The 26831-nt window shown below is 41.4% G+C and overlaps 1 protein-coding gene across 1 annotated transcript in view; it reads left to right on the plus strand.

The window, feature by feature from the left end:
• LOC109831322 (pentatricopeptide repeat-containing protein At2g41720) overlaps nucleotides 10949–26831 on the plus strand; it is a 25776-nt gene continuing 9893 nt past the window's right edge. The window contains exons 1-6 of the mRNA XM_020398656.1: nucleotides 10949–11492; nucleotides 11622–11947; nucleotides 15027–15287; nucleotides 15336–15525; nucleotides 25636–25715; nucleotides 26252–26344. Of these exons, the coding sequence (XP_020254245.1) occupies nucleotides 10949–11492; nucleotides 11622–11947; nucleotides 15027–15287; nucleotides 15336–15525; nucleotides 25636–25715; nucleotides 26252–26344 (1494 nt within the window). The remainder of the gene's footprint in view (nucleotides 11493–11621; nucleotides 11948–15026; nucleotides 15288–15335; nucleotides 15526–25635; nucleotides 25716–26251; nucleotides 26345–26831) is intronic.

Below are 26831 nucleotides of genomic sequence, written 5' to 3' on the forward strand. Positions count from 1 at the left end.
CAGAGTTCGACCTTTGCGTTGATGAACTTTAAACGCCAGATCTGAACTGTGCGTTCGAAACTTTAACGCAGAGTTCGACCTTTGCGTTGATGAACTTTAAACGCCAGATCTGAACTGTGCGTTCGAAACTTTAACGCAGAGTTCGACCTTTGCGTTGATGAACTTTAAACGCCAGATCTGAACTGTGCGTTCGAAACTTTAACGCAGAGTTCGACCTTTGCGTTGATGAACTTTAAACGCCAGATCTGAACTGTGCGTTCGAAACTTTAACGCAGAGTTCGACCTTTGCGTTGATGAACTTTAAACGCCAGATCTGAACTGTGCGTTCGAAACTTTAACGCAGAGTTCGACCTTTGCGTTGATGAACTTTAAACGCCAGATCTGAACTGTGCGTTCGAAACTTTAACGCAGAGTTCGACCTTTGCGTTGATGAACTTTAAACGCCAGATCTGAACTGTGCGTTCGAAACTTTAACGCAGAGTTCGACCTTTGCGTTGATGAACTTTAAACGCCAGATCTGAACTGTGCGTTCGAAACTTTAACGCAGAGTTCGACCTTTGCGTTGATGAACTTTAAACGCCAGATCTGAACTGTGCGTTCGAAACTTTAACGCAGAGTTCGACCTTTGCGTTGATGAACTTTAAACGCCAGATCTGAACTGTGCGTTCGAAACTTTAACGCAGAGTTCGACCTTTGCGTTGATGAACTTTAAACGCCAGATCTGAACTGTGCGTTCGAAACTTTAACGCAGAGTTCGACCTTTGCGTTGATGAACTTTAAACGCCAGATCTGAACTGTGCGTTCGAAACTTTAACGCAGAGTTCGACCTTTGCGTTGATGAACTTTAAACGCCAGATCTGAACTGTGCGTTCGAAACTTTAACGCAGAGTTCGACCTTTGCGTTGATGAACTTTAAACGCCAGATCTGAACTGTGCGTTCGAAACTTTAACGCAGAGTTCGACCTTTGCGTTGATGAACTTTAAACGCCAGATCTGAACTGTGCGTTCGAAACTTTAACGCAGAGTTCGACCTTTGCGTTGATGAACTTTAAACGCCAGATCTGAACTGTGCGTTCGAAACTTTAACGCAGAGTTCGACCTTTGCGTTGATGAACTTTAAACGCCAGATCTGAACTGTGCGTTCGAAACTTTAACGCAGAGTTCGACCTTTGCGTTGATGAACTTTAAACGCCAGATCTGAACTGTGCGTTCGAAACTTTAACGCAGAGTTCGACCTTTGCGTTGATGAACTTTAAACGCCAGATCTGAACTGTGCGTTCGAAACTTTAACGCAGAGTTCGACCTTTGCGTTGATGAACTTTAAACGCCAGATCTGAACTGTGCGTTCGAAACTTTAACGCAGAGTTCGACCTTTGCGTTGATGAACTTTAAACGCCAGATCTGAACTGTGCGTTCGAAACTTTAACGCAGAGTTCGACCTTTGCGTTGATGAACTTTAAACGCCAGATCTGAACTGTGCGTTCGAAACTTTAACGCAGAGTTCGACCTTTGCGTTGATGAACTTTAAACGCCAGATCTGAACTGTGCGTTCGAAACTTTAACGCAGAGTTCGACCTTTGCGTTGATGAACTTTAAACGCCAGATCTGAACTGTGCGTTCGAAACTTTAACGCAGAGTTCGACCTTTGCGTTGATGAACTTTAAACGCCAGATCTGAACTGTGCGTTCGAAACTTTAACGCAGAGTTCGACCTTTGCGTTGATGAACTTTAAACGCCAGATCTGAACTGTGCGTTCGAAACTTTAACGCAGAGTTCGACCTTTGCGTTGATGAACTTTAAACGCCAGATCTGAACTGTGCGTTCGAAACTTTAACGCAGAGTTCGACCTTTGCGTTGATGAACTTTAAACGCCAGATCTGAACTGTGCGTTCGAAACTTTAACGCAGAGTTCGACCTTTGCGTTGATGAACTTTAAACGCCAGATCTGAACTGTGCGTTCGAAACTTTAACGCAGAGTTCGACCTTTGCGTTGATGAACTTTAAACGCCAGATCTGAACTGTGCGTTCGAAACTTTAACGCAGAGTTCGACCTTTGCGTTGATGAACTTTAAACGCCAGATCTGAACTGTGCGTTCGAAACTTTAACGCAGAGTTCGACCTTTGCGTTGATGAACTTTAAACGCCAGATCTGAACTGTGCGTTCGAAACTTTAACGCAGAGTTCGACCTTTGCGTTGATGAACTTTAAACGCCAGATCTGAACTGTGCGTTCGAAACTTTAACGCAGAGTTCGACCTTTGCGTTGATGAACTTTAAACGCCAGATCTGAACTGTGCGTTCGAAACTTTAACGCAGAGTTCGACCTTTGCGTTGATGAACTTTAAACGCCAGATCTGAACTGTGCGTTCGAAACTTTAACGCAGAGTTCGACCTTTGCGTTGATGAACTTTAAACGCCAGATCTGAACTGTGCGTTCGAAACTTTAACGCAGAGTTCGACCTTTGCGTTGATGAACTTTAAACGCCAGATCTGAACTGTGCGTTCGAAACTTTAACGCAGAGTTCGACCTTTGCGTTGATGAACTTTAAACGCCAGATCTGAACTGTGCGTTCGAAACTTTAACGCAGAGTTCGACCTTTGCGTTGATGAACTTTAAACGCCAGATCTGAACTGTGCGTTCGAAACTTTAACGCAGAGTTCGACCTTTGCGTTGATGAACTTTAAACGCCAGATCTGAACTGTGCGTTCGAAACTTTAACGCAGAGTTCGACCTTTGCGTTGATGAACTTTAAACGCCAGATCTGAACTGTGCGTTCGAAACTTTAACGCAGAGTTCGACCTTTGCGTTGATGAACTTTAAACGCCAGATCTGAACTGTGCGTTCGAAACTTTAACGCAGAGTTCGACCTTTGCGTTGATGAACTTTAAACGCCAGATCTGAACTGTGCGTTCGAAACTTTAACGCAGAGTTCGACCTTTGCGTTGATGAACTTTAAACGCCAGATCTGAACTGTGCGTTCGAAACTTTAACGCAGAGTTCGACCTTTGCGTTGATGAACTTTAAACGCCAGATCTGAACTGTGCGTTCGAAACTTTAACGCAGAGTTCGACCTTTGCGTTGATGAACTTTAAACGCCAGATCTGAACTGTGCGTTCGAAACTTTAACGCAGAGTTCGACCTTTGCGTTGATGAACTTTAAACGCCAGATCTGAACTGTGCGTTCGAAACTTTAACGCAGAGTTCGACCTTTGCGTTGATGAACTTTAAACGCCAGATCTGAACTGTGCGTTCGAAACTTTAACGCAGAGTTCGACCTTTGCGTTGATGAACTTTAAACGCCAGATCTGAACTGTGCGTTCGAAACTTTAACGCAGAGTTCGACCTTTGCGTTGATGAACTTTAAACGCCAGATCTGAACTGTGCGTTCGAAACTTTAACGCAGAGTTCGACCTTTGCGTTGATGAACTTTAAACGCCAGATCTGAACTGTGCGTTCGAAACTTTAACGCAGAGTTCGACCTTTGCGTTGATGAACTTTAAACGCCAGATCTGAACTGTGCGTTCGAAACTTTAACGCAGAGTTCGACCTTTGCGTTGATGAACTTTAAACGCCAGATCTGAACTGTGCGTTCGAAACTTTAACGCAGAGTTCGACCTTTGCGTTGATGAACTTTAAACGCCAGATCTGAACTGTGCGTTCGAAACTTTAACGCAGAGTTCGACCTTTGCGTTGATGAACTTTAAACGCCAGATCTGAACTGTGCGTTCGAAACTTTAACGCAGAGTTCGACCTTTGCGTTGATGAACTTTAAACGCCAGATCTGAACTGTGCGTTCGAAACTTTAACGCAGAGTTCGACCTTTGCGTTGATGAACTTTAAACGCCAGATCTGAACTGTGCGTTCGAAACTTTAACGCAGAGTTCGACCTTTGCGTTGATGAACTTTAAACGCCAGATCTGAACTGTGCGTTCGAAACTTTAACGCAGAGTTCGACCTTTGCGTTGATGAACTTTAAACGCCAGATCTGAACTGTGCGTTCGAAACTTTAACGCAGAGTTCGACCTTTGCGTTGATGAACTTTAAACGCCAGATCTGAACTGTGCGTTCGAAACTTTAACGCAGAGTTCGACCTTTGCGTTGATGAACTTTAAACGCCAGATCTGAACTGTGCGTTCGAAACTTTAACGCAGAGTTCGACCTTTGCGTTGATGAACTTTAAACGCCAGATCTGAACTGTGCGTTCGAAACTTTAACGCAGAGTTCGACCTTTGCGTTGATGAACTTTAAACGCCAGATCTGAACTGTGCGTTCGAAACTTTAACGCAGAGTTCGACCTTTGCGTTGATGAACTTTAAACGCCAGATCTGAACTGTGCGTTCGAAACTTTAACGCAGAGTTCGACCTTTGCGTTGATGAACTTTAAACGCCAGATCTGAACTGTGCGTTCGAAACTTTAACGCAGAGTTCGACCTTTGCGTTGATGAACTTTAAACGCCAGATCTGAACTGTGCGTTCGAAACTTTAACGCAGAGTTCGACCTTTGCGTTGATGAACTTTAAACGCCAGATCTGAACTGTGCGTTCGAAACTTTAACGCAGAGTTCGACCTTTGCGTTGATGAACTTTAAACGCCAGATCTGAACTGTGCGTTCGAAACTTTAACGCAGAGTTCGACCTTTGCGTTGATGAACTTTAAACGCCAGATCTGAACTGTGCGTTCGAAACTTTAACGCAGAGTTCGACCTTTGCGTTGATGAACTTTAAACGCCAGATCTGAACTGTGCGTTCGAAACTTTAACGCAGAGTTCGACCTTTGCGTTGATGAACTTTAAACGCCAGATCTGAACTGTGCGTTCGAAACTTTAACGCAGAGTTCGACCTTTGCGTTGATGAACTTTAAACGCCAGATCTGAACTGTGCGTTCGAAACTTTAACGCAGAGTTCGACCTTTGCGTTGATGAACTTTAAACGCCAGATCTGAACTGTGCGTTCGAAACTTTAACGCAGAGTTCGACCTTTGCGTTGATGAACTTTAAACGCCAGATCTGAACTGTGCGTTCGAAACTTTAACGCAGAGTTCGACCTTTGCGTTGATGAACTTTAAACGCCAGATCTGAACTGTGCGTTCGAAACTTTAACGCAGAGTTCGACCTTTGCGTTGATGAACTTTAAACGCCAGATCTGAACTGTGCGTTCGAAACTTTAACGCAGAGTTCGACCTTTGCGTTGATGAACTTTAAACGCCAGATCTGAACTGTGCGTTCGAAACTTTAACGCAGAGTTCGACCTTTGCGTTGATGAACTTTAAACGCCAGATCTGAACTGTGCGTTCGAAACTTTAACGCAGAGTTCGACCTTTGCGTTGATGAACTTTAAACGCCAGATCTGAACTGTGCGTTCGAAACTTTAACGCAGAGTTCGACCTTTGCGTTGATGAACTTTAAACGCCAGATCTGAACTGTGCGTTCGAAACTTTAACGCAGAGTTCGACCTTTGCGTTGATGAACTTTAAACGCCAGATCTGAACTGTGCGTTCGAAACTTTAACGCAGAGTTCGACCTTTGCGTTGATGAACTTTAAACGCCAGATCTGAACTGTGCGTTCGAAACTTTAACGCAGAGTTCGACCTTTGCGTTGATGAACTTTAAACGCCAGATCTGAACTGTGCGTTCGAAACTTTAACGCAGAGTTCGACCTTTGCGTTGATGAACTTTAAACGCCAGATCTGAACTGTGCGTTCGAAACTTTAACGCAGAGTTCGACCTTTGCGTTGATGAACTTTAAACGCCAGATCTGAACTGTGCGTTCGAAACTTTAACGCAGAGTTCGACCTTTGCGTTGATGAACTTTAAACGCCAGATCTGAACTGTGCGTTCGAAACTTTAACGCAGAGTTCGACCTTTGCGTTGATGAACTTTAAACGCCAGATCTGAACTGTGCGTTCGAAACTTTAACGCAGAGTTCGACCTTTGCGTTGATGAACTTTAAACGCCAGATCTGAACTGTGCGTTCGAAACTTTAACGCAGAGTTCGACCTTTGCGTTGATGAACTTTAAACGCCAGATCTGAACTGTGCGTTCGAAACTTTAACGCAGAGTTCGACCTTTGCGTTGATGAACTTTAAACGCCAGATCTGAACTGTGCGTTCGAAACTTTAACGCAGAGTTCGACCTTTGCGTTGATGAACTTTAAACGCCAGATCTGAACTGTGCGTTCGAAACTTTAACGCAGAGTTCGACCTTTGCGTTGATGAACTTTAAACGCCAGATCTGAACTGTGCGTTCGAAACTTTAACGCAGAGTTCGACCTTTGCGTTGATGAACTTTAAACGCCAGATCTGAACTGTGCGTTCGAAACTTTAACGCAGAGTTCGACCTTTGCGTTGATGAACTTTAAACGCCAGATCTGAACTGTGCGTTCGAAACTTTAACGCAGAGTTCGACCTTTGCGTTGATGAACTTTAAACGCCAGATCTGAACTGTGCGTTCGAAACTTTAACGCAGAGTTCGACCTTTGCGTTGATGAACTTTAAACGCCAGATCTGAACTGTGCGTTCGAAACTTTAACGCAGAGTTCGACCTTTGCGTTGATGAACTTTAAACGCCAGATCTGAACTGTGCGTTCGAAACTTTAACGCAGAGTTCGACCTTTGCGTTGATGAACTTTAAACGCCAGATCTGAACTGTGCGTTCGAAACTTTAACGCAGAGTTCGACCTTTGCGTTGATGAACTTTAAACGCCAGATCTGAACTGTGCGTTCGAAACTTTAACGCAGAGTTCGACCTTTGCGTTGATGAACTTTAAACGCCAGATCTGAACTGTGCGTTCGAAACTTTAACGCAGAGTTCGACCTTTGCGTTGATGAACTTTAAACGCCAGATCTGAACTGTGCGTTCGAAACTTTAACGCAGAGTTCGACCTTTGCGTTGATGAACTTTAAACGCCAGATCTGAACTGTGCGTTCGAAACTTTAACGCAGAGTTCGACCTTTGCGTTGATGAACTTTAAACGCCAGATCTGAACTGTGCGTTCGAAACTTTAACGCAGAGTTCGACCTTTGCGTTGATGAACTTTAAACGCCAGATCTGAACTGTGCGTTCGAAACTTTAACGCAGAGTTCGACCTTTGCGTTGATGAACTTTAAACGCCAGATCTGAACTGTGCGTTCGAAACTTTAACGCAGAGTTCGACCTTTGCGTTGATGAACTTTAAACGCCAGATCTGAACTGTGCGTTCGAAACTTTAACGCAGAGTTCGACCTTTGCGTTGATGAACTTTAAACGCCAGATCTGAACTGTGCGTTCGAAACTTTAACGCAGAGTTCGACCTTTGCGTTGATGAACTTTAAACGCCAGATCTGAACTGTGCGTTCGAAACTTTAACGCAGAGTTCGACCTTTGCGTTGATGAACTTTAAACGCCAGATCTGAACTGTGCGTTCGAAACTTTAACGCAGAGTTCGACCTTTGCGTTGATGAACTTTAAACGCCAGATCTGAACTGTGCGTTCGAAACTTTAACGCAGAGTTCGACCTTTGCGTTGATGAACTTTAAACGCCAGATCTGAACTGTGCGTTCGAAACTTTAACGCAGAGTTCGACCTTTGCGTTGATGAACTTTAAACGCCAGATCTGAACTGTGCGTTCGAAACTTTAACGCAGAGTTCGACCTTTGCGTTGATGAACTTTAAACGCCAGATCTGAACTGTGCGTTCGAAACTTTAACGCAGAGTTCGACCTTTGCGTTGATGAACTTTAAACGCCAGATCTGAACTGTGCGTTCGAAACTTTAACGCAGAGTTCGACCTTTGCGTTGATGAACTTTAAACGCCAGATCTGAACTGTGCGTTCGAAACTTTAACGCAGAGTTCGACCTTTGCGTTGATGAACTTTAAACGCCAGATCTGAACTGTGCGTTCGAAACTTTAACGCAGAGTTCGACCTTTGCGTTGATGAACTTTAAACGCCAGATCTGAACTGTGCGTTCGAAACTTTAACGCAGAGTTCGACCTTTGCGTTGATGAACTTTAAACGCCAGATCTGAACTGTGCGTTCGAAACTTTAACGCAGAGTTCGACCTTTGCGTTGATGAACTTTAAACGCCAGATCTGAACTGTGCGTTCGAAACTTTAACGCAGAGTTCGACCTTTGCGTTGATGAACTTTAAACGCCAGATCTGAACTGTGCGTTCGAAACTTTAACGCAGAGTTCGACCTTTGCGTTGATGAACTTTAAACGCCAGATCTGAACTGTGCGTTCGAAACTTTAACGCAGAGTTCGACCTTTGCGTTGATGAACTTTAAACGCCAGATCTGAACTGTGCGTTCGAAACTTTAACGCAGAGTTCGACCTTTGCGTTGATGAACTTTAAACGCCAGATCTGAACTGTGCGTTCGAAACTTTAACGCAGAGTTCGACCTTTGCGTTGATGAACTTTAAACGCCAGATCTGAACTGTGCGTTCGAAACTTTAACGCAGAGTTCGACCTTTGCGTTGATGAACTTTAAACGCCAGATCTGAACTGTGCGTTCGAAACTTTAACGCAGAGTTCGACCTTTGCGTTGATGAACTTTAAACGCCAGATCTGAACTGTGCGTTCGAAACTTTAACGCAGAGTTCGACCTTTGCGTTGATGAACTTTAAACGCCAGATCTGAACTGTGCGTTCGAAACTTTAACGCAGAGTTCGACCTTTGCGTTGATGAACTTTAAACGCCAGATCTGAACTGTGCGTTCGAAACTTTAACGCAGAGTTCGACCTTTGCGTTGATGAACTTTAAACGCCAGATCTGAACTGTGCGTTCGAAACTTTAACGCAGAGTTCGACCTTTGCGTTGATGAACTTTAAACGCCAGATCTGAACTGTGCGTTCGAAACTTTAACGCAGAGTTCGACCTTTGCGTTGATGAACTTTAAACGCCAGATCTGAACTGTGCGTTCGAAACTTTAACGCAGAGTTCGACCTTTGCGTTGATGAACTTTAAACGCCAGATCTGAACTGTGCGTTCGAAACTTTAACGCAGAGTTCGACCTTTGCGTTGATGAACTTTAAACGCCAGATCTGAACTGTGCGTTCGAAACTTTAACGCAGAGTTCGACCTTTGCGTTGATGAACTTTAAACGCCAGATCTGAACTGTGCGTTCGAAACTTTAACGCAGAGTTCGACCTTTGCGTTGATGAACTTTAAACGCCAGATCTGAACTGTGCGTTCGAAACTTTAACGCAGAGTTCGACCTTTGCGTTGATGAACTTTAAACGCCAGATCTGAACTGTGCGTTCGAAACTTTAACGCAGAGTTCGACCTTTGCGTTGATGAACTTTAAACGCCAGATCTGAACTGTGCGTTCGAAACTTTAACGCAGAGTTCGACCTTTGCGTTGATGAACTTTAAACGCCAGATCTGAACTGTGCGTTCGAAACTTTAACGCAGAGTTCGACCTTTGCGTTGATGAACTTTAAACGCCAGATCTGAACTGTGCGTTCGAAACTTTAACGCAGAGTTCGACCTTTGCGTTGATGAACTTTAAACGCCAGATCTGAACTGTGCGTTCGAAACTTTAACGCAGAGTTCGACCTTTGCGTTGATGAACTTTAAACGCCAGATCTGAACTGTGCGTTCGAAACTTTAACGCAGAGTTCGACCTTTGCGTTGATGAACTTTAAACGCCAGATCTGAACTGTGCGTTCGAAACTTTAACGCAGAGTTCGACCTTTGCGTTGATGAACTTTAAACGCCAGATCTGAACTGTGCGTTCGAAACTTTAACGCAGAGTTCGACCTTTGCGTTGATGAACTTTAAACGCCAGATCTGAACTGTGCGTTCGAAACTTTAACGCAGAGTTCGACCTTTGCGTTGATGAACTTTAAACGCCAGATCTGAACTGTGCGTTCGAAACTTTAACGCAGAGTTCGACCTTTGCGTTGATGAACTTTAAACGCCAGATCTGAACTGTGCGTTCGAAACTTTAACGCAGAGTTCGACCTTTGCGTTGATGAACTTTAAACGCCAGATCTGAACTGTGCGTTCGAAACTTTAACGCAGAGTTCGACCTTTGCGTTGATGAACTTTAAACGCCAGATCTGAACTGTGCGTTCGAAACTTTAACGCAGAGTTCGACCTTTGCGTTGATGAACTTTAAACGCCAGATCTGAACTGTGCGTTCGAAACTTTAACGCAGAGTTCGACCTTTGCGTTGATGAACTTTAAACGCCAGATCTGAACTGTGCGTTCGAAACTTTAACGCAGAGTTCGACCTTTGCGTTGATGAACTTTAAACGCCAGATCTGAACTGTGCGTTCGAAACTTTAACGCAGAGTTCGACCTTTGCGTTGATGAACTTTAAACGCCAGATCTGAACTGTGCGTTCGAAACTTTAACGCAGAGTTCGACCTTTGCGTTGATGAACTTTAAACGCCAGATCTGAACTGTGCGTTCGAAACTTTAACGCAGAGTTCGACCTTTGCGTTGATGAACTTTAAACGCCAGATCTGAACTGTGCGTTCGAAACTTTAACGCAGAGTTCGACCTTTGCGTTGATGAACTTTAAACGCCAGATCTGAACTGTGCGTTCGAAACTTTAACGCAGAGTTCGACCTTTGCGTTGATGAACTTTAAACGCCAGATCTGAACTGTGCGTTCGAAACTTTAACGCAGAGTTCGACCTTTGCGTTGATGAACTTTAAACGCCAGATCTGAACTGTGCGTTCGAAACTTTAACGCAGAGTTCGACCTTTGCGTTGATGAACTTTAAACGCCAGATCTGAACTGTGCGTTCGAAACTTTAACGCAGAGTTCGACCTTTGCGTTGATGAACTTTAAACGCCAGATCTGAACTGTGCGTTCGAAACTTTAACGCAGAGTTCGACCTTTGCGACTTTCGGTCTTGTGGAATGGTAATACTTCTTCGGATTTCAAGCCCTCTAGGGGTATAAGGCAGGGTGACCCCTTCTCACCCTATCTTTTTGTCCTCTGTTTAGAAAAACTCACCCATATGATTCTGGATTGTGTGCAGGCCAATAAGTGGAGGCCTATGCCTTTGGGCAAGAAGGGCCCTTTAATCTCACATTTAATGTTTGCAGATGATCTAATCCTTGTTGCTGAAGCTAATAAGGATCAGGCGGAGTGTATATGTCAATGTCTGGAAAATTTTTGCACAGCGTCTGGGCAAAAAGTCAACAAACAAAAGACAAATATTATGTTCTCAAAGAACATTGATGAAGCTGTGGCAAGTAATATCCTTCTGTATAGCGGGTTCTCCAGAACAAATGATTTAGGGAGATATCTGGGTATTGATATTACCAATGGGAGGAGAAAAGTCCAGCGATATAATGATCTATTGGAAAAGATATCGCGCAAATTTGCGGGATGGAAAGCAAGCTGCTTATCTATGGCGGGACGAGTGACCTTGATTAAGTCTGTCATGGCAAGTATGCCTATTTTTACCATGCACACGGATAAGCTTCCAGTAGCGATATGCAATGTTGTTGAACGTAAACAAAGGGCATTTATGTGGGGTCATGATCCAGATAAGAGAGGTTTCCATCCTATAGGGTGGAATCGGATTTGTACTCCGAAACAAGTGGGAGGACTCGGTATAAAAAAGTTGAGCATCATGAACGAGGCATGTCTCCTTAAATTATCTTAGAGGAGCTTACACGAAACAGAGGGCTTGTGGGTGAAGGTTCTGAAAGCAAAATATGGCCATCGGGCTGAGAGGAGCTTACACGAAACAGAGGGCTTGTGGGTGAAGGTTCTGAAAGCAAAATATGGCCATCGGGCTGACTGGAGGCGTCTTGCTGTTGCCAAACAGGGGGACTCGGATACATGGAGGCAGTTGGCCCCTATTTGGAACAAGGGCCTACATCATATGGTTTGGTCTATTAAAGGTGGTAGGGATGTTAGATTCTGGCTCGACAGGTGGACAGACCTTGATGTCCCACTTATACAGAAAGCACTACTCCATATCCCTCATGAAAAGGCAGCAGCCACTGTGAGTGAGAGAATGGATTTGATTCTCTCCTTTGTTTAAGACTGGGTTCTTCTTGGTAGCGATGGAGTGCTTCCTTTGATTGATCGCGTCGAACTTGCTCTCTGTTGACGATTCGACCGTCCTTCTTCACTGGAATAACTGAAGTGTTTGATGACTTCGGTTTAGAACTCTTGACGAGTGTTGAAGAACTCTGAACGAGTTAAGAACTCTGATAAGAGTTGTTGAAAACCGAATGTCTGGTTTGATGTGATTAACTTGCGTTGCAAGCTAATTAAGAACTCTTAACGAGTTTAAGAACTCAGAATGAGTTAAAACTCTATAACAGAGTTGTTGGAACCGAAAATTCGGTTAATTGCCAAGTGGATGATACCTTTGATGAAAGGATCCTTCGGGATTTGATTAACTGATCGTTGATCAGTTCCTTGATCTCCCGAAGATCTCTTCCTTCCGATTACTCAACTGCCGAGATTTGTTGACCTTGGGTGGTTTTGATACCAGCTCCCCTCAACTCTTTGCGGTTTTGATCTCAGAAAACCGATTGATCAACCTATCAACCCGCCCCATTTTGCTGTGAAAACCCCCTATTTGTAGGAGTTTAAGGGGTATAACTATCCCCCTTAATTAGCTCCATGATGGAGGTTAGTTGCCCTATTAAGTGGAGGACCGTTTCAAGGATTTGAAATGGTCAAACGCGACCTTCGCGTTGAAGAGATTATCAATTATAATCTTTTTTTTTTATTTTTGAACTTTTGTGAGGATCGTCAGATTGTAATCCTTACATTTAGCTCTTGATAATATGAGAGTCGTCAATTTGTAACTCCCGATGTTGATTGTGAAGGCTGTTGAATTAGAGCTTTCATCAGTTGTTGTGAAGGTCGTCAGATTGTAACAACTTTCTGCGTTTGAGAGAGGTTGTTGACTTGTAACCTCATCCATTATAACATTGCGAAGGCTATTGTTTATTGATCCTTGCCTGTTATAGGATATGAGAGTCGTCAAATTGTAACTCTCACTGTTGGTTGCGAAGGCTACAGAATAGAGCTTTCATCAGTTGTCGGAAGCGTCGTTGAATTGTAACTCTTCTCGATCTACGTGAAAGGTCCTCTATTTACCGCTTTCGATTGTCGACCCGAAAGCTATTTGATTGTAGCTTTCGTTGTGAGAGCTTGACGGGAATCAACATCCATAGTGTTTTGAAGATGAATATTTGCCCATAGCTCTCTACCAAGCAACTCACCAACTAAGTCCAACCTTTGATTTCTGAAATCACTACACTGCTCATCAGCATCTCTAATAGTTGCTAATATCATATTAGTCATGCTGTTGTCGCAGCCATCAAGATCAGTCATCTCAGAGATGAGGCCGTGTCTATAGCGGTTGCAGAATTGCGGATGCAAAGATCAGAAAGTCGTCTGATTGTAACTTTCATTATCAGGGCTTGATAGGGATCGACTATCCATTGTGATTTTTAGACAGCCTACAAATGTTTCTTCTGCAAGAAACCTGGTCATATGAAGAGAGATTGTCTGAAGTATAAGCAGTGGCTAAAGAAGAAGGGAGGGAATAATTCACAGTCGGAAGGCAAGGACAAATGAGCAACTACTTTTGGGAAACTCACAGCCTTTGCAGGTGGAGCTCATTGGGACTTTCAGTCTGCGCTTGTATTTTGGAGTTTCCTTAGTTTTATCAGACACTTTCTATGTACCTCCTATGAGAATGAATTTTATTTCGGTTTCTAAATTTTCTAAATCTGGTTATAGTTTTGTTTTTGAGAATAGTTTTGTTTCTATCAAAATGGTTTGGATGTTATCAGACATGGTTTCTTAATTGACGGTCTTTATAGATTAAATTTGGATGCATCTTTTCCTTCCCCTCTCTGTATGTCTGTGGATTCATTTCTTCTGGTACAAAACGTCCTAGGCTTAATAGTAATTCTTCCATACTTTGGCATTGGAGATTAGGACATGCTTCAAGAAAGTGACTGGAATCCTTAGTATAGTCTGATGTTCTTAAAAAGTTAGATTTCTCTAATTTTGGTATATGTGTTGACTGTATCAAGGGAAAGATGACTAAATTGAGAAAATTTGAAGCCTCCAGGAGTGAAAGTCTCCTTGACCTCATTCATACAGATATTTGTAGACCTTCTCATTCTCTCTCATAGTGGTTAGCGATACTTCATCTCCTTCATAGATAATTTTTTGCGCTATGCCTATATATTTTTGTCTTCACCACAAATATGAGGCACTGGATGTTTTCAAGATCTTTCAAGTTGAAGTTAAAAAAAAACAGTTAGAAAGAAAGATTAAATATGTACGTTCTGATCGAGGTGGGGAATTCTATGGTAAAAGCGATCAGGACGATACATATCATGGTCACAAGGCATTATTCCTCAGTACACTCTCCCAAGTTCTCCGCAACAAAATGGAGTAGCTGAAAGAAGAAATTGTACTTATCAAGATGTTGCTCGCAACATGATGAGTTATATGGCTTCCGAGAAAACCCTGTCGATCGCTGCATATACCTCAAAATCAGTGGGAGCCGATTTCTCATTCTAGTATTGTATGTAGATTATATATTGCTTGCCAGCAGCGATATTCATCTCCTACATGAGACTAAAGTTTTTCTTTCGAGGCATTTTGATATGAAAGACCTCGGAGATGCTCATTATGTTTTGGGCATCAAGATCCATCGAGGCATTTTGATATGAAAGACCTCGGAGATGCTCATTATGTTTTGGGCATCAAGATCCATAGAGATCAAAGTAAAGGCTTGTTGGGCTTATCTCAGAGGGCTTATATTGAGAAAAAACCTTCAGCGATATGGAATAAAGTTTTGTGCACCAGGTGAAGCCCCAGTTGTCAAAGGAGATATGTTCAATAAATCTTAATGCCCATGAAATGAAGTTGAGCGTAAGCTCGTGAACTCTGAGGAGTATGTCTCTGTAGTTGGCAGTCTAATGTATGTGGTGTCATGCATCAGGCCAGACATCAGTTATATCATGGGAATATTAGGCAGGTTTCAATAAAATCCTGATGTAGCTCATTGGAAAGCTGTAAAGAAGGTTTTGTGGTATTTGCAGAGGACCAATGATTTCATGTTGGTCTACAGAAGGTCTAAAAATCTAGAAGTCGTCGGTTATTCAGATTCAAATTTTGCAGGATGTGCTGATAGCAGAAAATCAATATCAGGTTATATATTTCTGCTCGCTGGAGGAGCAGTTTCTTGGAAAAGTGTCAAGCAGTCCTTAGTGACGACATCCACCATGGAGGCAGAGTATGTTGCTATTTTTGAAGCAACATTGCATGCCTCTTGGCTCAAGAATTTCATCAGTGAACTAAAGGTGGTGGATTCCATTCAGAGACTAGTAAAGTTGTATTGTGATAATTAGGCAGTTGTACAGTTTGTAAAGAACAAGAATTTTTCTAGCAGGAATAAGCACATCGGTGTGAAGTACTTGTTAGTCCTTGATAAGGTCGAACAAGGATTGATTGAGGTTCCTCATCTGCCGACTCAGTTGATGATTGTTGATCCTTTGACTAAGGGAATTTCTCCAGGGCTCTTCAAGGAACATGTATCCAGTATGGGTGTTTTAGAGTCCTTCGATTCTATATGATCAGTGAGATTTAGTTGTCGTGATAGTTTTGTTTTATTTTCAAGTACTATATTCTGGATTGCTTTGAGCTCATAAAGAAACTATTGTGCTGATTTTTATATTAGCAGCATTGTGTTTTTGGTCATTGTTGCTTGATATATATTTTTTAAAGTAAAGAAAACTAAAGTTTAAAGTAAAGAGTTTTAAGTTAATCCTAAAGAAACTCGAATTAAAGATAGTGGTCCATAGAGTCATAAAGGTTAAAGTAAAGAGACTCTTAAATTTGTGCTGAAGCTAAATGTGATTGGGCATCATATTTCAGGCTTTCGTTCTGGACTAAAGGTGATGGTTTTCACATGGCGGATGCCGGTAAAAGTTTCAGAATGACATACATGTTTGTGTATGTTGTAGAGGACACTTAAGAGCGTACATTGGAGTTGACCATAAGGGATGTACGGCTCTATTACACTCCACTAAAACCACCATAAGGAAAATGTCTTTAGAACATTAGCGATGCTAGCGGTTAGACCGTGGAGTGACATTGTGCCATATTAGAGCATATAGTGCTTTCACGATCAACCATTAGTGGTGTTTTTGTTTTAAGGAAAAGGTTTCAGAAACTATTCTAATTAGAATCATGGCAACAAGTTGTTTTCTAAAATAAATGGGTGCGCACCCGACTTTAAAAGTTTTAAAAAAATTTAAATGTTTTTAAAATTTTAAATAAGGTATGTTGTGCCAAGTGGAGATTGTTGGGTTCGATTAATCCAACGAACCCATGTGGCCTAACCTACTCGATTTTGGATTTGATTTAAAGTTGCCATCGATTCAAGTTAGGATCAGGATGCTAATCACATGGTCTGGTTAGACAATTTCATGTTTATCAAGTTGGGTAGTTATCTTAAATATCTAAAGGATATGATCGACCGGAGTATAATCCCACGGTTGTGATTAAACCATGATGGGTAGGGTTAATCACAAATATCTATATAAAGGATGGGAGTCCCTCCTCTTAACTGTATGCAGAAAAGAGACCTAATTCCCATCATTGGCTACGGGAGGAGAGAGAGAGAGAGGAGAAGACTTTCATTATTTTCGTCGGTGAACGGTAACTTTAATATGAATTTCTAGTTCAATTATTCATGTCTAGATCGTTATATTATCTAACATCCCCGACTACGTAATGTCAATTTGTTTTGCCTTAAATTATATTGTCAGCTCCTTGTGAGAGTTATGCTTTTTTTAAGTTAGGTGAGGGAATTTTCCTACGATCCTTCAGACTATAAATATCGAACTCCGGGGCATGGCTAAGAGGCACCCCCCTAACATACAACTTCGAACATCCTCATAAAATTAATTCCCGTGGGTACTTCTCAGAAGAGTCGAACTTAAGCTATTAGAACACTACTTATAGACAACTTACCAACTCAACAAGATCCTCTTGGGTAGATTATGCATCTTTAACGTTAAGAAAGTTTTATAATTATTTAACACAGACTGTTCGAGTCGAGAAGCTCAATAAGTGTTGCCCAGTCCCTAATAACTCGGAGAGATTAGTCCTAATCCTAGTCTTAATGGTAATAGGATTAGTAATAGTTATGCTCACCCGATCCTTAATCTTGTAGGAAAGAGCTGATCTCCTATTCCAACCAGGAATTGGTCTCCAAAATTTCCTCCATAAACAAACCTGAGTACTCGCCGGCGACCCCACCACGTTCCCACTCACTCGATTACTCGCTGGCAACTCCAGTTAATGACTACTCACCGTCGGACTATAGAAATGGCTAACACAGCTTTGAAGTTCAGGAAAAACTATTTGGAAGCTTCCTGGTCGACCGCGAGATCAGCCGCGGTCGATTGGAAATGTGCACAGGTCGAAGCAGGTTTATGGAGTTAGGACGGTCGATCATCGCGGTCGACCATCAGGGTTTGGTTGACCGCCGCGATCGACCGGCCAAACCATGTAATGTTTTTTATTTTTGTCGATTTCTGGGTGGTCGACTGCAATGAATTCGGCGATCGAACGCTAGTCGGGTCTGAGTCTGGGTTGGTTTTCTGACCCATTTCGTTTTGTGTTGATATATAATCCTAATTCTGATTAATTAGGGTTAAGCAAGGACGTTTTTTGAGCAGCCTTTGAGAGAGTATTGTGCATCTTTTGTGGGAGGATTTGTGAGAGATCTAAAGAGCTTTGTTTGAGGGGTTTTGGTGAGATTTGAAACTCTATTTGTAATTCTCTTTATCTCTAATAGTAAAAACTCTCCCCTCCTTGCCCCGTGGACGTAGGCAACTTACCGAACCACGTAAAAATTCGTTTGTCTTGCTGTGATGATTGTGTTTTACTTATTGGTTGTGATCTATCTCGTTCTTGTTTGTGCACTTTCGTGTGATTCAAGTTCCGCTGCGCACAACAAGTGGTATCAGAGCTTCAGGTTTGGCTTGGGGCTTGTTCAAAAGATTCGCTGAAGGATTCTTATTTGGAGTTAGATCTACAACATGGGAGAAGCAAGCACATCAGGGTCGTCTCTTACAAAGGCGATACAGAGTTTGAGCATCAATAATACAAAGATTGATATTCCAAAGTTTGATGGTAAGATCAATTTTGATTTGTGGAGGTGTCGGATGATGAATGCGCTGGATGCACAGAATTTGGAGGAGACTTTTGAGTTACAAGAGAAACCTGAAGACATAGAGGACAATGTTTGGAAGAAGATGAACAGTAGAGCTTGTGGAGTTATTCGGTCGTGCTTGACGTCGGATTTTATTTATGATGTGATGAACGAGACGTCGGCGAAGAGATTGTGGGAAACGCTCAATGAAAAATATCTTACGAAGAGCATTAAAAATCGGCTTCACTTGAAGAAGATGTTTTACCAGTTTAAGATGAAGATGGGAGTTTCCATTAGGGAGCATGTCAACAACTTTACAAAGTTGCTTTCGAATATGGCCAATGTAGATATCATGGTTGAGGATGAAGATAAGACAATGCTACTATTGTGTTTTTTGCCGGAGGATGATTATGATACATTTGTTCTCACTATGATCAATGAAAGAACTACTGTTAGTTATAAGGAGGTGACCTTAGCGTTGGTGAATTATGAGTTGAGGAAGAGTGATGGCGAACTCTCCGAGAAGGTATCAGAAATGCATTAGCAGTTCGAGGTCGTAGTTCAAACTGCCGTCAAGTCAACCGTTCAAAATCGAAGAATAGAGGTGGTTATAAGAGTGTTGGTAAAAATCAATATCGTTTTTGTAAAGATGTTTAGTGGAAAATTTGTAATAAGAAAAATAATGAAAGAAATTTGATTTGTATTCTCTCGATCTCGATTACAATTGAATTTCCTAATTATAAAAGAGAGGAGAATTGATCTGAATTCTCCCCTTTGTTTAGATCTGGGTTCTTCACGGTGGCGATGGAGTGCCTCCCTCAAATACTCGCGTCGAGTTTGCTCTCCGTTGACGATCTAAATATCTTGTTTCACTGGAACGTGGTCTTCTCCTTACGATTTAACGCTATGGAAAACTTGCGTGGCAAGTTTGAAAATAACTCTTAACGAGTTAATAACTCAGAGTGAGTTTTAGAAGAACTTGCAGAGCAAGTTTTAAACTCTGATCAAGTTGAGAAGAACTCTTAGAAAGAGTTCACAAGCCAAGTCGAGTAATCTCAAAGGCTTCAATAAAAACCTTCCAAGATGATTCAAGAGTTTCTTCAAGTCGCTGATCTCCAAAGCTCCTTGTTGCTAAAGTTGAAGATGGATGAAGGCCGATCTCCTTTTTATGACTTTCTCATCAAAGAGTCCAGCCCCTAACTCGGTTGATTTTACTCCTATTTATAAGGGATTAAGGGGTGTAATCACCCCCTTAATTCGCTCCTAAGTGGGGCTGAATGGGGTGTAACCACCCCCTTAAACTGCTCCCCAAATCACATGGGGAAAATAATTTTGAAACCGTTCAGTTCGTGCTTTGAAGGAGTCAAACGCTAAAAAACAACGTTCTGGGCCTGAACTCTGCGTTTTAGACCTGAAACACATAGTTAGGCCTGTTTTAGGCTAAAAACGCACAGGTCGCGCTGCACAGAGATGAACTCTACATTCTGGACCTGGGACGCAGAGTTGGGCTCTACATGAACTCTGCGTTTTTTTGTCGTTGGACGCAGAATTGGGCTCTGCATGAACTCTACATTTTTGTCGTTGGACACAGAGTTGGGCTCTACATGAACTCTGCATTTTTGTCATTGGACGCAGAGTTGAACTCTGTATTTTAAGTCCACGAACTCTGCGTTTTGAATCTGTAATATAGAGGTGAGCTTTAGGCGGGCTTGGCGAACTTCAGACTAAGTCCAATGTTCAGACGAAGTCCAGTCTTGCAGACGGACTTCAGAACATAACTTGCTGCGAAGAACATGTCATAACTTTCAAACCGTAAGTCAGAATTGGACGAATTATATATAAAAATCGACTATCTCGACGAGACGGAGCCAACCAAACCAACCCCGTAGGGTTCAGTTTGCTCTGTCAGTTTTGCCAAATTCCTTACGGTTTGAGAGATATCTGCGTTTTGGTTTGAAGAGACTGCCGATTTGTAGTCTCTTTTGCTACAACGTTGCAAAGATCGTCATCTTATAATCTTTGTCTTGACTTCTTGAAAATGTAAGAGTCGTCAGATTATAACTCCCGATGTTGATTGTGAAGGCTGTTGATTAGAGCTTTCATCAGTTGTTGCGAAGGTCGTCAGATTGTAACCTTCATCGATCCACGTGAAAGTCTTCAAATTATAGTCTTCTGGAAATCGTCAAATTATAATTTTCATCATTGGTGTTTGATGAGAATCAACTATCTGCAGTGATTTTTAGACAGCCTACAAAAGAAAAGGGACATTGGAAGATCGACTGCCCAAAGTTGAAGGACAAAGCCGGGAAGAACAAGGGGAAAGTTGTACAAACTTCAGAAGTGAATGTTGCAATATACATAAGTTTATTATCTTGGTTTTATATTTTTGACCAAATAATAGAAATAGTGGAAACATATTTCCACACATTATTATGCATGCGAAACAAACAATTGATAACTATTTTCATGACACATCCAAAAATGATGGAATATAGGCTTCTACACTACATTTCCATTCCATAGTTTTTCAATATTCGAACAAAACAAGCCCTTACCTTCATTAAGGTTGTATTATCCTGTCAAATTATATTTTATGGAATTTTAATAGGTATTTAAACTAGCACTAAGCTTTCATCTATGCTTCGTTTGGTAGATAGGGAGGTAAGGGGGAGGGCAGGTAAAAAAAAGACTAAATTGACTTTGGTAGAGGATTTTTGGAGGGAGAGGTAGAGTAAGGTGATGTGAGGTGAGAGAAAACTCAAATGAACTAGAAATAGGAGAGAAAAGAATCCCTCCAAATTGGAGGGATTCAAGAAGAGAAAGTAAATGGACTACAAAGTAGTTCATCTTCTCTCTCCTCTCCTCCAGCTAAACAAGAATGCAATACATGAGTCCTTCCTTATATCTCTTTGTACCCGACTTCATTCCTCTTCTTCTCTTCATACCTCTTGCCAAATCATGTCAATAGGATATACAATAACGAAGATGAGAAGAAGAAAAAATTACGTAATCAATTTGAATATGAAAGCCTAGCACAGGGACCAAAATGATCCCTTTGTGTTTTTTTTTTATTTTCCATTTCCAATAATTTCACTCATTTCACCCAATTTAAAATATTTAACTCACCCAAAAGATAAAGAGGGCTTTTTACTTATAAAGTTTTACTCTGTTTTATTTTTAAACCTACCAGGCTCTATCTATACCATAAATTAAAAATGATATTTGAATTTTCTTTTAAATCCAAGAGTATAAAATACAATCATAAATGTGTATTGTCTCTCTTAATAAAACAAAAATACCCTAAATACCCTTCATCTTCTTCTCTCTAACAAAAAATAGTCATTTCCTTCACTTCAGTTGCATCCTCCTCTGTCCCCACTTCTCCAAGATCCACCATCATCAACTCTTCATCATCACTGTCACCTCCTTCTCACCCTCGCCTTACCTCCTCTTATCCTTTCTTTTCCCTTCTGCTTTGTCACAGTTTCTCTCCATTTCCCGATACATGTGAGTATAACAACAAAACAGATTTAGATCCTCTCCAATTAGGTGGTAACTGAGGAGTCTCCAATTCCTCCAATTATTATCATACATTCCGAATTTAATGGACAAGATTAGGCCACATGGGATTCCACTATTGCGATCGTGGTTTTCAAAGAATAGTGGTTTTAAAAAAAATAGTGGTTTTTAATATCGTAGCGATTCTATCTCGTAGCCTAATCTCATCCCTTGAATTAGAAATGAATGACAATCATCGGAGAAATTGGAGACTCTCCAATTACCACTTAATTTGAGAGGACTTGAATCCCAACAAAACGCTCTAAGTATAACAACAACGCATATAAGAATAGCATGAAAATCTATAAGTATAGCAGTAATACATGTAAATATAGCAACAAAAACCTATGAGCCGACGAAAATAAGATGGAAGAGGGGAAGGTGTTCGGTGGAGTCCAAGAGGAGGAATGGAGTAGATTGTAGAGTCCAAACAAAAAAGATGGAGAACACTTGATAGAGTAAGAAGTAGGGAATGAGTTGTGGGTTAAAAGAGGATGAGGAGAAAGACAAGAATATTTTGAGTGTTTAATTTTTAATTTTTTTTAGAAGATACAACATAGAAAATAGAATGCATTTGATGTTTTGGACCTCGGTAAAAGCGAAAATCACTTTGCGCGAGTAAGACCTCGGATTGAGAGGCAAAAATAGGATAATTTTTTTGAAAACACCCCTTTTTCAAGTTTATATAGCAAAATTGATCTTTTTTAAAAAATCAGTAAAACCGATCATTTTCAGATGAAAAGGGTCGGTTTTGCTGCGAAAGAGTTTTTCGAACTACACGGGACTAGCAGTCCCGTGCATTTCGTTTTCTTTTCGAACTGCACTCAGCAAATAGTTTTGAAATGCATGTGACTACTAGTCTCGTGTAGTTCGAAAAGAAAACGAAATGCACGGGACGGGACTGCTAGTCCCGTGCAGTTTGAAAAACACTTTCTCAGCAAAACCGACCCTTTTCAAGATGAAAAAGGTCGGTTTTGCTAATTTTTTCAGAAAAGATCAATTTTGCTATATAATTTGAAAATTGGTTATTTTTCAAAAATTTGTCCGCAAAAATATCCAATGCAGAATAAATAAAGCTTTTTACTTCATCCCGCCTACTCTCCCTCTCACGTCCCCCTCTCGCGTAGCGCAGCAGATGAAGCGGCAGGCACATCCTCCCCTCCCAACCCGCTCCCCCACCGCCGCACATCCACCCAGCCGCACTGCACCCGCCTCAAAACGGCCTCGCGTTACGCACCCCCAGCCTGACCCATCACCCACCCAAAACCTTCAAACCCTAACGCCACGAAACGACCCCGCCGAAATGGTGACGCAGAGGGAGGCTAATGCCACACCGTCGAACTAGCGACCGGGCGAGTGGAGACGGTCTAAGGTTCGGGTTTCGTGCGGCGTGGCTGCGAGACGCCATACCCGCCCGTTCAACCGCTGCGGGGTCGACGGACCGCGCTTCAAGAAGGATGGACGTCTCCGATGTGTGCGATCGGGTCATGAGGCTTCAACTGGTGGAGGTAGTTATCGACCGGGGTTTCTTTAATTTCTTGATCGAGGCGATTTCGAACGAGGAAGATTTTCCTTCTGGTTATTAGGGTAATTGTTTGTCTCCCGAAAAATAGTGGAAATCTTTTAGGCTAGAATAGCACTTAAATATCTTATAGCTTCACCGCACCTTTGCAGCTTATAATATTCCTCTCATCTTGTTTTTGTGGCATTTATGTATGTTTAAGATTGGCAACATGAAAACTTTTTGCCTTAAGGGCCTGTTTGGATTTGAGGCGGGTGAAGGGAAGTCTAGAAAGAGAAAGAAAGAGAAGGGAAGAGAAGGGAAAGGGAGTTCCCTTCCGCTTCGGTTAGCGACCTCACAATGATGAGGGGTAACAAATTTTATACTATTAGGTGGTGAACCAAAGGGGAACTAGGTGAATTACTTCTCACCTCCTAAGTGTTCCAAACAAGGTGTTAATGTTCTGATGTGAACACTACATTTGCAACATTGATTTAAGTGTACATAGTTGAGAATGTCCAATTGAAAATTTTCTATCTCCGCATGATAGAGGGTTTGAGAGTCAATTTTTAAAAACTTAGGGTAAATAAATGCTGGCAGAAAACTAAGTGAGGGTACGTAAGTGCAATGTGAGTAAATTATTAAGGTAATTAAGTGGCTATTTAACACTTCTTTTAGGGTGTAATTTTTCACAAACTTCCCCCATCAAGTTTGGTCATTCTCAAATAACCCCTTAACTTTTATAGATGTCAGCGCGTCCCCCCCGGCACCCCCGCAATTGAGTTTCTAAAGAATACTACTACCTTCCCAACTTTCGGATGTTTTTCCTAAATAACGGGCACTAAATAGGCGTGACCACTATATTTTCATGATTCACCGGTAAATTAAATATGCTCCTTGCATAATTTTAGCCAGCCACCCATGTGATAAATTGTTGGTTATCGCCATCGGGAAGGGGGGGGGGGGTTGGTGTGAGGACCAACTTGGGTTATTGAAAGTTGAAAGTTGCAGGTTTATCTGATGTACGCTTAAAAAGATTTGTGTGTTGCGCCCCCCCCCCCCCGCCCCCCCGGGGGGGGGTTATTGTACAGCTTGAAAGTTTAAGGGTCACCCTTCTTATCACTGGGTGTTAGCGAGTTTTTAGAGGCTTAATTTGTTGATTACGGCTTTTGAAGTATTAGGATGACTATCTTATGCACTTGACATGGAATACATTTATGAGTTCCTGAATTATATGGGCAGTGATGAGTAAACATTAAAGTAACTAATTCCGTTGGCATTTGTTGGGCAGGAAAAATAACGCCACTGGTTCTCTGAACATAGCTGTCAATGTCTTTCGTTGGTGAAAAAATCAAAAAGATCCTAGTTGTGCTCGGAGCGACATCTATAACATGATGATACGGTGCAATGCTAGACACAATCGAACTGATCAAGCAGCGTGCCTGTTTTTTGAAATGCAGAGAATGGAGGTTATAGCATGATATCAAATCCAGAGCAGTTCTATTATTTTACAAAGAGTCATGTTCTAATACTATGGTTTTGATATATACGTGTATGATAGGCCATGTAGGATTATGCACATGGCTGTGGTTGTGTCCACTGTATTCTACTTATATTGAATGATTATTTATTGTTCTTAGTCTTGTATCTTATCATATCACCGTCTTTCATGTCCGGGAGTGTCTTGTCACGCCTTCCTAGCGGTAGTATCAATAATATATACTGTACCTGTAAGGTAGACTTGAGTGGGAAAGAATAAATTATGTATGTGCCATTGATAACTTGTCATATATGATATAGTTGCGTAAATTCGTTTAGTGAGATATCTACATTGATTGTGAAGTGATAGACTTGAGTAACTTCCACAAAAAGAGATGTCTATATGAAACAATTTACAATTGGCGCAAATGATGCAGAGGTTGGATTTGGCCACTTTCAAATGGTATCAGGACTAGACAGTTACGAATATAATACTTTTCATTTCATCATTTCATCAAAGCATCACTGAAATTAAGTTATGTGATCCGCCCCCTCCCCCCCCCCCCCCCCCCGCCGCGAGCGCGCGATCTTTTTTCCCACACCCCTCTCCCTATCTCTTTCCCCCCTCTCCTCCTCCGTTCTCCTCTTCTCTCTTAGATGCAAAAGCCTTGTCAAATAATCCTGATTGCAGGCTTTGTTAGCATTATGCTAAAACTATACAGTAACGCAATATGGCTATGCATAGAAGGGTTTTTAGTGTATTGTAACATTCCGTCTGTACTGATAAGAGGTGTTCCTAGCATCTAATTAAGTAAATTCTGTATTAAAATAGTTTGATATGGATGTCACACTCTGTGACTGAGCTTTATGAAGCTAAGTTGTTGATTTTGGTTGTTTGGTTGTTTGTTCGCTTGCTTGCTTTTCTTTTGCTTGCTATTGCTGTAATTAGATGCATCATTTCATTTCAGTGTGCAAACCTTGATGCTGAAACCTACAATGGCTCTCATCAATGCACCATGGTCTGAGCTGGTCAGTGGCGTGTGGTGCTAGCTAACATATAATGGAAGAGTATGCTTTCGTGCAGCAAGTATTTTGTCATGTGTATCTCCTTAATCTGATGCGCTTTCTATGATGAATATGGATCAGAGTCAACCACATAGACTCTGCATAATACTAGAGGTACAATACAAATATCTCTTTCATCAGTTTTTCATTGTTTCACTGAATTTCATAACCCAATTTCTTTTCTACCGTGTAATATTTGCTTTTAATATTGTTTCCACTGCTGGTGATTTATTCTTGAATGTGCTGTTATTTATATTATTGAATGCAGTCTGTATTGATTTGAACATGTGCTGTTTTGTATTCAAACAAAACATCAATCCATAGTGGTTAGGTGCAGCATATTATTGAGCGTATGCACATCGAAATAATATGTTTTCGTATATTCTGCTGATTACCATTAAATATATTCCGTATGGACTATACTATATTATTTGTACTATTAGTAAATCTAATTTCTCTATTTCCCGTTCTATAATTTTTTTCCTGCTTAATTCCTATAGAATGTGGAATGCATGATACCTCCTAGTCGAGACACTACACCATATCGGTTGCTTGTGGAGCTAGTGGGTAAATTGGAAGGAGGTCTCTTAAAAGTTAGCAAAAAATGACTGAGAAATTGGTGTGGGCCAGATTTGCGTTTACTGGCCACTAAACATAGTTTTATCTGGCTTCAAAAAGGTGGAGTCATATGTCTAGGAGGGCACTGGGCGTTAGCTTTGTATTGATTTGAAAGAATTACAAACATGTTGTTCAGATATGCAATCACCTTAATATAGTGCATACATTGTCTAAAGACTTTGGACAATTGACAAGTGCTTGGATATTTTCAACTCAATGAGTGGGAGAAAAGAATACAGTGCCCCGCTTGACGTGGTTTAACATTTACTAGTTATGTATTATAAGCGTTTCAATTTGTTGGTCAGGTCCGAAAACTGCAAAAGCAGTTTTGATACAATGATCTTGCTTGAAGATATAATAGCCTAATATGTTTCATGATAGATGGGCTCTTCTTTGGTGCTTATGCTTCACGATGGGATGCATGAAGAGGCTCTATGCTATTTTTTAATGTTTAAGTCACTT

Source organism: Asparagus officinalis, chromosome 2, assembly GCF_001876935.1.
Source record: "Asparagus officinalis chromosome 2, Aspof.V1, whole genome shotgun sequence".
Lineage (NCBI taxonomy): Eukaryota > Viridiplantae > Streptophyta > Magnoliopsida > Asparagales > Asparagaceae > Asparagus > Asparagus officinalis.